General features: G+C 38.7%; 1 protein-coding gene across 2 annotated transcripts in view; it reads left to right on the forward strand.

Annotated features, from left to right (window-relative positions):
- LOC133396457 (partitioning defective 3 homolog) overlaps window positions 1-12,628 on the forward strand; it is a 298,273-nt gene that overhangs the window by 131,086 nt on the left and 154,559 nt on the right. For both annotated transcript variants that reach the window (XM_061666339.1, XM_061666340.1), the window contains exons 11-12: window positions 1,048-1,187; window positions 1,489-1,617. In XM_061666339.1, the coding sequence (XP_061522323.1) occupies window positions 1,048-1,187; window positions 1,489-1,617 (269 nt within the window). The remainder of the gene's footprint in view (window positions 1-1,047; window positions 1,188-1,488; window positions 1,618-12,628) is intronic.

Genomic DNA, 12,628 nt, shown 5'->3' on the forward strand with positions numbered 1-12,628 from the left:
GGGGACTTTTGTGCCAGTTAACTGGTGGAAACGTAGGTAACTAGATGCAGAGTAGAATCTATCTCTGGAAATACTTAATTTTTATTTTAGGAACATTATGTTGAATTCAAACATAATTTCATGAAAACATCCCTTTTGATATTGTTTATCATAAATATAATCTAGATGAATGGAGCCAAATTAAACTACATTGTGAAAAAAAACCATGAAAAAAATAAGTGGGCACCTGTCTCAGTTAGATTGAGAGTGAATATCCTAGTTTATCGTCAAAAATATAAAGACATACATACTTACTGTGATCTTCAATTGTTAGCCCATTGATTCAAAGACATAACTAATATTTTAGATGTCTCCCATATTGTCAATATTCCATCATTTGAGGCCATTGTTTCTTTCTCCTCCATAACATTTTCCACATTTTGGTGCACAAAAAAAAAAAAAATATTTTAGGTCAAATTTATTAAGTGAAAAAAATCAAATGTACAATAGATTTTGAAATACAATTATGAATTGACATTTGAACAACTTTTTGATTGTATCTGACAAATTCATGTCTCCTGGGCAATAAAAGTCTGGTCACAGAACTTCTTATTTATCAGTTATTGTATTTAGCCCATTTAACCCTCGGCCAGTAATTCATATTCATTAGCTGAATCTTAAAGGTCACCATCCTAAAACCAAGAGAGACTGGAGAGCATCGAGCTCTTGTGTCTTCTCCTATTGAGCCAGTGAAATTCACTAAACTCTAAAGAGCAATGATGACTCAAAACGAAGTAACACAACATAATGAATCATTTATTTAAACTCTTGAGATTGATCACATTGACTAAGATATGATTTAAAGCCTTTACTGTTTTTTTTTTCAAGATGTCTGGTTATACTTTAGAATAAATAATTTGCAGATGCTGGAAGATAGACACTGAAGAAAGCACAGTTTAATTTGTTTCAAGAATGTGTTGTGCTGTAGTTGTAGATGTGGTTAAGAATGATTGTTCAACATTTACACCATGTCAAATGCTTAGTGTTTGTTCCTGTATGTTCCTGTAGGTCCAGAAGGTCTTGGGTTCAGCATTACTTCCAGAGATGTTCCTGTTGCTGGCAGTGCTCCTATTTATGTTAAAAACATTCTCCCTCGGGGGGCAGCCATCCAAGATGGGAGACTAAAAGCTGGAGACCGTCTCCTGGAGGTAGGACTCTTCAAACATTTTTAGCATCTCTATATATTATTCAGAAGGTATGTTATTACAGAGATTACTTATTCATTTATTGTTTTGGATTTGTTCCAAATTAGTAATATTCGTGATTGCCCTATGGATTTCATTTAATTTAAGATCTATACTTAAATTATAATTGAAAATGATAGATGAAACCGTATTTGTATTTCAAAAAAAAAGATTGACTTGAAAAACCACCGGGTGATCACTCCATCAGATCTAAAATGTTTTGGAGTATCTGTGTGTACATTAATCAGAAATGTGTGTGATGTAGGTCGGTGGAGTAGATTTGAATGGTAAAACTCAAGAAGAGGTGGTGGCTCTGCTCCGAGCTGCACCTATGGGTGGGACCGTCATTCTATTGGTGAGTCGCCAGGAGGACCCTCTGCTGCCTCGAGAAGTGGTCAGTACCCAGGCAAAACCTCTTGACATACAGGAAATGAATAAATGTCCAGACTTGAACATTTCCAAGACACATGTATTGTCTCAAAGGTGGCTGGTCTATACTAATTGATAATTTAGGTCTCAGACCTCCCTCTTCAATCCCCACGGACAGGTCCTTACAGTAGGTGTTTGAACTTTCTTGGTCTATCATTACAGTACTAAGCCTGTTACACATTTCAGGGCCCCTGTATTTTTGCTGGTCTTCAACATGGCATAAGTCAGGCAAACAAGTTTCAGTCAATGTGAGTCAGAGTCAACGTGTTCCGAACCACGTATACATACTTACTGTACATGCACACAATTTCTAATTCCCAACTAACTACTTTTATTACTGTACTTTTTTCTTGTTGTGAAATTGTGTGGTCACACACAGATCACCGACCCCTGCAAAACCAAGAACACACACGCTAAAGCTAAACGTGTTTCAATCGCGCCCCAGCCCCAATCCATTGTGGTGATGTATAAAGAAAAAAACATGTCATTGTCCAAATACTTTTGGATCTAACTGTTTGAATATACCGACTTAAGAAGTGCATGAGATGCAATGGGGAAACGCGTACGAAACACTCAAGACCGGCTGATGTACTTGCAGACATCCCCATGTACTTTATGTAGAAAAGAATCACTGGCCTAACAATCAGGCATGCACAGAGACACAGGCATAGACACATTCCCCACATGGACACACCCACCAAATGCGCTTCCACGCAGGGTGACTTTGACTGTCGCACACCAGATGGTGAGGCTACTGCCCTCGTCCAGTCGGGCCTCCATGGCGCTGACAGCAGGCTCAGTTGTTAGAGCACCTTGGCAGACTAGAGGCCCCTGATGCCACAACCTCACTCCCACTCGATACTCAGCCTGGCGTCTGTACTAGATTAGTCACATCTCACAATGTGGTCATTCTCTAGCTTTAATTTAATAAAAACACAATTTAAAAATACACATTTGATCATTTGTCATCATGTGCAGCATACCGATCCTACACATACATTATATGAACAACAGTATGGTGATACACATAATTATAGATACTTATCCTATTAAATAGGCTTAGACACAACATTTGGTTTTTGGCTCGCTGTACATTGTGCAACGTGGCTGAAAATTGATTGAACTGAACAATCGCAAAAGAAATACAGTCAGCGACCCCTCGCCGCACATTAGACGATGAACCCTCGCGCTTAGAAAACCAACTCATGGCAACGGAAAAACTGCAACCCTCCAGTGTTCTCCAGTGTTCAATGTTTTGACGCCCCACCTATACTATTATTTTTCCTTATTGAAACACAAACAACATGGCACCGTGGTCAGAGAAGAAGCAGTTTGCCCTGGCCGCTATAGCTACAGTATATGAATACAAAGACAGGAAACTGTGATAAATAACAGTGTGGATATTTCTGAGGTGGCACTCGCTGCCACTCTCTTATTCATAAACGTATAATTTGCTTGTAAAATCTCACACGACATAGCATTTTTTATTTTCCTTTTACATCTGCGACGTTACGATTTTGAATCGCAGCAAAACCAGAAGCTGTCAGTCGGTCACTCATGAAATCTCACGGCTAAACCCTACATACTGTTGGTTTCGGCCATGTCACTTGGTGTCTGGCGGCCCTGAGTTTAACATTACATGGACCAATCTATGCTTTCAAATTCTGGAGATGTCTTCTCTTCCATCATGATGATGCCCCAGTACACAAAGAAAAGTCCATGAAGCCATGGATGGATGTGTTTGGTGTGAAAGAGCTTGGCTGGCTTGCACAGGTTCATTCCCACAAAATAGTGGAAACTGTAATAGCTCCAAAGATGAGACATCTTAATCCTCCCAAGTTCCATAGACAGGTGTCCTGATGTTTTTGTCCATATAGTGTGCCATAACATGATGATGATGATACTGTTGTGCTTCATAACTTCAAGGTAACCAAACCAATTTACTTTCTCATCAGCGGCTGTTGAGGGAAGTCAGCATTGTGTGTTACTTCATAAGTGGATTGGTTATGTTTGAGTGTGGCTGCTGTGCTTCTCGTAGCTCCTCAGGCATGGCCGAATTAGAGAAGAGCTGTCATGGAAAAGACAGTCGAATAATCTCTTTGGTCTGTTTTTTCTTAGCCAACTTTTCCAAGCTGAGCAAGACTGTGAGTTATATTTTTTCATCACTTTCCTCAGGAGATTAGTTTTTTCTTCCGCTCACCCTGCCTGTTATTTGTTCTCTCTCTTTCTGTCACACATTCCCCAGCACTGCTTTCACAAATCTCAATAATCCCTACAAGTATGTTCATAAAAATCAGATAAGGAGGCGAAAGCTCCGTCAGTGACAGTTATTGCAAAAAAATGGTGGAAAAGCATAGTGGATAATTGCTGCGTGTTTTTGTGTGTGTGTGTGTGTGTGTGTGTGTGTATGTGTGTGAGAAAGAGACAAGAGAAAGCAATTATGTTTCAAACTGTGGCGTGTGTTTCATGCTTCACACACAGGCACACACTTGTAGGTCTGCTTTTTTTTTTAACGATTGACACGTACCTGCTTATTTTAGATGTTAGTGCTGAAAATCCCTCCGTATCATCCTTTTTTTTTTTTTTTTTTTTTTGTTTTTTTTGGTGTGCCTTTGTGCACCCCAGCAGGATTGTCTCACCATCCCAGCATGTTTTGGTTATGACTTCAATTACCATTGGTGGGTATTTTTTTACTTTCAGAAATAGCTATCAATTGCTTTAAAAATGTTTTTTTTCCTCACTGGGAGGCTCACTGACCAAAACCCAGATTGGCACTTACTAGGAACGTCAGTGGACATTTTACTTTACAGAATAAATAAATTCTAGAATACATGGAATGCAAATTTAACCTTTATCAAACACTACTGCCAATTACTAGTAATGGGCCAAAGAATCCTTTAATTATTTAGGATTTGGCCAATTGTGCGGAATTGATTGTGAATTCATTGTGTCAATTGAGCCAAAATTAATTAATTAAAATTAAATTTGGCCTTAACCAGCAGAGGCACTGTTGATTCACTCTCCTCTAGTTTATGGTGTAAAGAAGGACATCACGGCATCGACTATGGGAAATTTTGGTAAATCCTGGCAGGACATTCCCGAGAGGGGTTCTCCAAACCCATTAAAATATATCCATCCATCCATTCTCTGAACCACTCATCTTTACTGTTTTGACTAACAGTTTGAATCTGCCTTGCTATACTCATCATAAAATATCTTCCTGCTCCAAATTATATCCAAGATCTTGTGAATGAGATTTAAGGCGGTTTTACCAAATGTTCTCAACCGGTAATGCCTATGGGGGTCTCAACAGGAAAACCATAAATTTGTTCACGTCTGACGGAGATCATTTTTGTGTGTTTTCACTCACAGTACTTTGTCATCTTCTAAATTTATCTTTGTAGTATATGGCCTATTATGTTTTAGAAGAGTTTTCTGGTAAAATGGATGTGGATGTACAAGTATTTTCTTAAGGCAGGATAACAACAGACTCAAAGAAGAGAGACAAATTATTTGGGTGCTCGTCCAACAGATTGAAAGGGTAATCCATGGAGGCTGGAGAGTGATACACTTTAAAAATAGGACCAGGAAAAGAAACATGAAGTACAACTCAAGAATACAATTGAATATGAATTATCACAGCAAGCAATGGAGAATTGGTACATGCTGTATCTCAACCTCCCATCCAAATGCCTGATTTCACAACAGTTTAAACGCTACAGTTTAAAATAAAAGACATGTAAGTCAAGTTTTAAATTTAGTTGAAGATCCAGATTTGTGTTTTCACTTTGGAACATAGGTTTATTTTTATTTTTTTTAATTGATGTCTCAGTCAATAATGATAATGTATCATAGTGCAGGAAGGTGTAGAGTGTGTTCTTCTTTCAAAGCAGGATTGTTTGACCTTGGCTGGGGAAGTTTCAGGATAATATTCCAGTTAAAATGTAGTACATTTTATTTTTATTGTACAGCTAACTAAATTCATGGATCTCAGCTTGCTGTTGCTGTAAAGTAGTTGGTGTTGCTTCTGGCCTCTATACTAAACATATTTATAACTCCACCACAGATGCTAAATCATTAGATAAAAACAACCCACAATATGGGCTTGATGAGTCATATGCCCTAGTGCGGCAGACTGCTTGTTCCTCCTTGCTCTTACATCATTCAGAGACCCACATGAGCACTATTTTTCTTACATATTGAGAGTCTGATCTGCGGTGAACAAATGGGCTTGGGAAGTCTCTGTTCTAACAGTGTGGTCCACATAAGAGCAATTAAACAGTACATTAAAATCCCCTTTTTATGATCATATCACACTTGTCACTGATCCATTAGTAGCTATATCTGCCAAGCAATGAGAATCTTAATTGCACAATTAATACCAGGCTCTGAGGGATGTGACAGATGAATTTATGGCCTATGTGAATGCTGGGGAGGCATCAGACAAATGTATGACAGCGATGCTGATAATTATAGCTGGCTAATGGCCCGTTTCAAGTGCCAACCCTGGTGGCCTGGTTTAAAATCCCCTATATTATGGTTTAACAGCTGCACAGTGATTGAGGAAGATTGTTTCAATAAATAATCATAAATCAACCCTGTTTCTCTTCGTCACTCAAATTGCCGTGTATAGAAGAAAAGAAGGCAAATGCGTGCCTAAAATTGAGCATTCTGTTATTCCCTTCTAAGGCTGAGCAATAATTTTAAGTGTTGATTTTGGTCTTGAGTGTTTTTAATCATTCCTCGCACAAAATTGATCCTCAGGCTTGTACAATTCATGGCTTGTCATATTACAAGCTGGAAGACAAACAATACAAAGATGCATTGACTTAAGGTTCACTCAGTTTATCATTTTCTCAAGGGGAACTTTAACTTTATCGTCGTAGCTGTCATCGAGAGCTTCATTTGGAATTGCATCTCGATTGAAGATCTTAAAAACCTCTGAGCAAGTGCACACATATAATAAGATAATGAAACTAGATTTGGAAATGTATTTATTACGTGTCTTGACTCATTCTTCCAATTTAGAAAACACAAAACTACATTGGTAAACTTCGTGTCACTGCAACAATACAGGAATGAGATGGTGATAAGTGATACTGATTTGATATAATACAGTCATGCCCTTGGCCCCGAACGCCCCCCACCCTCCCAAAAATAAATAAATAAAATAAATAAATCACATCTTTGGTGTTAATATAATTGGATGAGACTTACTGTGGTGCAATGCTTCTTTCCTCGGTCTTCGTGTTAATTAAGTGATAGAGACAGAACCTTTATTTTATCTTCCAAGCTGTTGAATAAATCAATGTTTTTTAGCTTTGCAAAAACCTTAAAGAATGAGACATCACTTAGTCAGATTACACACACACACACAAACCTGTAGTTGGGAGGGTCAAGAAAGCCATAGTAGTGTTGACTGCAATAAGCATGGTAATCTATCTGACTTTCTGGAAATCATTAGAACAATTTCATAGCATCTTTCGATTTTCTTTCACTCAAAAAAAAAATGCTTTGGAAATGATGGGACCTTGTGATGACTGTTTTATTGAAACAAAATTCATTTTGTAACTTTTTACAAACAAGGGAAACTTCCAACATAATCCATTCCAGGAAGCTGCTCAAACATCAGTGTAAGGTTGGATATTATGTAATTTATATTAGTTAAATTATATTAATATTCAGTAAAGGAAAAACTATCTCTGTTCTAGAACTGTGACTATTCCACAAAAGATCAAAACATCAAGTGATTGTTGTTTATAATAAAACCTACATAGAAAGAAAAGTGATTTGTATTTTATCTTTGACAATAAGTTAACATGTTTTATTTCCATTGCTATTATCTTTTTGCTCTTTGGCTTTTGGCTTATCAGTGACTCTTTTTACTCAGGACAGATACAGACACAGATCCACAGAAAATGCACACTTTAAAACACGAGAGGTAAGGAATATCAGCTGATGCCAAACCGCTCACTTTCTTCATGTTTGTTCAGTGTCTGGTATCCATTTTGGCTTTGGGCCATATTCATATGTTTATGTTTGGAAGTTCAAGTTCTGGGTGTCTACCGTACATACGTGTGGTAAAACAGTTATCTAATTCGTTTTTTCCCCTTATTACTACCTTTGAAGTCTCAACTGATGAATTGTTACTGCCTTATTATTTTGGCAATGCGTTCAAAGTAGAATGATACGAAACTTGCTTTGTCATAATTAAAGATAATCCTTCAAAGTGCTATTTCAGACAATACCAGCTTGTCTATTGATATCTAAGCGTGAAGTGTCAATCCCATCTGTTTTCATTTAGCACTTTTCAGCAGCTGTTCCTGTAATTATGTTTGCTGTCAGTGCAAAGAACGAGAGAGTGCATTGCAGCATCGTGCCATGCTGACAAACAAGGTTGTTAGAGGCCACTTGTGGTGACGGTTACTTTTTTGCTGAAGAGGATTCAACACGTTTCAACAACACATAATAGGTTGAAGTGTATATAGTCTGTCTGACATAGCATCGACATTCTTTCAGCCACCGATATTTGCAGATGAGGAGCATCTGCATCATAATTTGCAGCTATTGTTCCACTTGTACATCTTTTTTTTCTCAGATCATCAACCCTGGTCATCAGCATGTCAATTTTCAGTTGCACTTCATAAAAATGAAGTCCTTTATCAAGTTCAGAGCTAATTTGTATTTTTAAGCAACCTCACCATACTGCATCTATGAAATAGGGGTTTTAAAACTTTATTCAAGATTTGGTTCGACCCTAACTATAAAAGCATGTGACCTGGGTACTATGCCAAAAAAGCTTAGTTTTTCAACCCTATTTTTAAACCGGCAGGACCACGTTCAAACAAATAACAATATTACATTCAAAAGAAGTAAGTAAGTAAGTAAGTAAATAAGGAATAAATTAGAGGCTGGTTTAAGAGAGAATTTGAGTTTTGCATAATCCTGGATATGATATCTTGAGGCACACTAAATTTAATGGTTTGTGCCTTAGCCTTGCCACACATCAAGCCCAAAGTTGAATAAAGATGGAAAGGGGTTAATATACAAAAAGCGCAGAAACCATGATGCCAAATGGCATGCTTTGTGTTTGGCAGATTACAAAACAAAAATATTAATAATCTCCACCCCCTAAAAATTATCACATATTATTTAAAGTGCATTGCATTTTGTTGCAACAGAAACACAATAACGTCTATTAAAGGTTGCTTTAAAACATCTCCTACCAGCTCGTTGCCTTCATGCACCTGAAACATCCCACTGAACCTGTAAAACATTGGATTAGTTTTGTATTTTTGCAACTTCTAGGCCCTTTGTCACAAAATATTACACGGCCTGAAGGAATTTGTGTGACAACACTCATCACACATTTTGCAATTACACCCATGGCTGACTTCTTTTAGCCTCTTTGAATTTATTTCCAGTGACCTTTATGTCATCAAATTAGGCCAAGTGTGGAGAGAAGTTTCCAGCAGTATTAATTGTTTTAGGCATTGAGGTGCATAGAACTCAGACTTTGTGTGTGAAAAGAACTAATTGTGATTCATTTACCCGTTTCCCTCCTTCAAGTCGCTCTTGCTTCCTCACACCTGTTCAGCGCACCTTCCTTGTTCGCATGTGAGGAGTGAAGTCAGGTGGAAACAAAATAAAAAGGCTAATTAAGCAGAGAAAGGAGGTGGGGGTGCCCTTTTTCTAGACTAATGAACAACATTTTCTTGTATTTGTCCTTCTTTGTTCACCTAGTTGCATGCCACCACCCCTGTAAAAATGACTAAATGAATGGGTGTCTCGGGCTTAACAATGTTACTTAGTGTGGGAGTCAATATATTCTCTTGGACTGTGAATGCACGATGAAATAGGGATATTTTCACACTTGTAATTTTGTTTTCTGATGCAAAGCATGTTGCATTTTACATTTAAATTACATTACCAAGGGTGGATTTATTATTAGCCAAACAGGCAAGTGGGGAATGTCTCTTAGACAACTGATTCATAAAGTGGTATTCCGTTTAAAGCAACTGTCGTTCTTTTAGTCCTAATTCATGCACTTAACAGATCAAAATGCTTATACTGTATCTATCATGATCGTTTCGAATGGTCCCCGTCCTTTCTCATGCAATGGTCTAGTCCATCTTACTGCACATGTGCAAATCTAGCTATTAGCAAAACAAACTTAGTGGCACATTGTGAGGAGTTATTCAAGTAGAGCCGCGAAGAGGATAAGAGGACGACCAAAGGTTTCAGCCTTTTTCACAGTGAAACTGAATGTGCATAACTTACAACAGCAAGAGCCATATGTTCTTACCAGTTGCAGTAGCATTACTGTCAGGTCCGCCGAGTACGAATGGAGTCAAGATGAAGTGCAGTGTGACATGAGTGGCAGTTCTGATAGTGAAGATGTGTGTATTTAAGTGGTCAAAATGGTAAACTTTACATAAATTACAGTAAAGTGTAGCGATGATTAACTTGGTAGATAATAATCCTCAAAACGCATGTTTAGGACTTTATCTACTTCAGAAAAAAGGAGCGTTTTCTCAAATTCACACTGATGATAACCATTATTATTCAAGATGTTTGCAGTACATGGACGTTCAGGGTCCCATAACTGGGTTTGCCTTGGACCCCCAAATGAATAAATATGCCCGCTGTACATTACATTTGCTGCTGTATACGTTACCTTATATACTTAAACGTTGTTGTTGATAGAATCTAAACCAATAGTTTGTGGCGATTTGAGCAACAGCTCAAATTTACAAATCACCAATGCTGGGACTGTTTCTATTTCAACCTTGTTGAAATAATTTCAATATGGAGCCTTTTTTTTTCTTTTTTTTTTTTTACGAGCTGTGAGACATGAAGAGCGGCTTCAATCAATAAATGATCTTTTCACTATTGTTTCAATACTGGTCTTTGGTCTGTGTAATTACACCAACTGGTAATTTAACGGTGGATGACTGGTTAGCACATCAGCCTCACAGTTCTGAGAACCGGTGTTCAAATTCCGGCCCTGCCTGTGTGGAGTTTGCATGTTCTCCTCATGCCTGCGTGGGTTTTCTCCGGGCACGCCGGTTTCCTCCCACATTCCAAAATCATGCATGGTAGGTTGATTGAAGACTCTAAATTGCCCGTAGGTGTGAATGTGAGTGTGAATGGTTGTTTGGTTGTATGTGCCCTCTGATTGACTGGCGACCAGTTCAGGGTGTACCCCGTCTCCCGCCCGAAGATGGCTGGGATAGGCTGCAGCACGCCCGCAACCCTTATGAGGATAAGCGGTACAGAAAATGGATGGATGGATGATTAGTGGAGTTCATTTGGTCAAAAGTGAAGACTATTATCTAAGCACTGGTGCGTACCAAATAACTCAATTTCTAGTACATGAACACTTTGAGAGCAATGTTGTGATTTCTGTTGACTTTCCCAACTTAGTTTCCCTGTCCTTTGGACGACAAATCTGACATTTCGCCAGTAAATGCAGCTCCCGCTTCTCCTTGGTATTTAGAAAGTCACTCCATGACAACAAAGGAGTTTTGAAGCAGGAACACTAGTAACCGTAATTCTCTTGCCAGCAAAACCATGACCCACAATGTACTGTTAATAAGTACACATTTGGACAAAACCTTATTCAAACAACTGCCACTGTTTCCTAGTTTTATTTTATGCAGTTTACAGTGTACAGCGTTTCAAACAATGGGTATCTAGTAGTAGTAGTAGTATCCAGGTCGGTTTGGGCTGTGTTGAATCGATGCAACGGGCCCTGTCAGCCAGCCTGACATACTCATTCTAGCCTAGCAGCACTTTTTCCTGTCTAATGAAAATGTTTCACTGCTCTCTCATCCTCTGCCGTGGCCCGCTATTCCCGGAACACGGCTCTGAGTGGGCGGTTATTCTGTCATCATTGTGGAGGGAGTGTGCTCTCAAGCACTGACACACCTTAAACAGACGCACTAAATCGGAGCCAGACATTGTTTCATTACCCCGTGTATCACTATATGTAACTGCTGGATGAAAGGGGATTGAAAGTGACATTGGCCTTTAAATTCAGTTTTTATTTATTTTGTTTTACAATAGTCTGGAAATAATCTAGTTGTCTTTTTTGAGGTATTGAGGGAGAGTGGGATTGAATGGTTTATGGCATTCTGAGGGTCCAGTTGTGCCCAAAATCCAGCGGGTGGGTAGTACAGACATTTGTCTAAATGAAAAGAGAATAGCAGAATAATACAGTAAAAAGCAGAACCAAAAACAAAAAAAAGGGGCCGGCTGTCTGGCGTTTTGGGTTGCGTTCAAAAGAGCGTTCTCCTGAATGCACCATTTCATCCCAATAACTCCTTAGCCCATGGAAGAAGCAAAAAAAGCCACCTTTATGGTCGGTCTTTCCACCTCCCTGTGCTTAACACTTTATCCAAGCAGCTGTGAGGGGCACACACCTGGCGGCCATCCATCTGGCTGTGTGCAAGAGTGCATGTCTGTGTGCTGATACGAGTCCATTTAAATAGGTCTTGCAGTGAGGTCTCTGGGGTTGATTGCTCTCACTGCCATTAATCTTCAAATGGACTTTATCTGGCCCATCACAACATCCCACAACTGCTCTCAAGCTCTCAATCTGCAATCAGGGAACAAGGCACCAAAGCACAATGTAGTCTCTGCCTATAGACGTATGTTTGAAAAGAAAAAAGAAAATGTCATAGTGACCTTTCACAAATCTTTAAAATATTGGTTGCTGGTGCACGAGGCAACAGGCTGGTTTGTCCGAATGTTCATCTAACATTTGACACAGGAAACTGCATTCCAATGTTTGGTGAAGCCCAAATTGTAGAAATTTTTACCTGATGCTACGTAGGCTAATTGAAAGTTCTAAATCGTTCATATGTGTGACTGTGAATGGTTGTTGCGGTGATGTTGTTTAAGTATATGTGCCCTGGCTGTGACTTACTGAAGTATATAAATTGATAAATGATTTGGTGTACATTAACATTGGG

This window comes from Phycodurus eques, chromosome 21 (genome assembly GCF_024500275.1).
Source record: "Phycodurus eques isolate BA_2022a chromosome 21, UOR_Pequ_1.1, whole genome shotgun sequence".
In the NCBI taxonomy this organism is placed as follows: domain Eukaryota; kingdom Metazoa; phylum Chordata; class Actinopteri; order Syngnathiformes; family Syngnathidae; genus Phycodurus; species Phycodurus eques.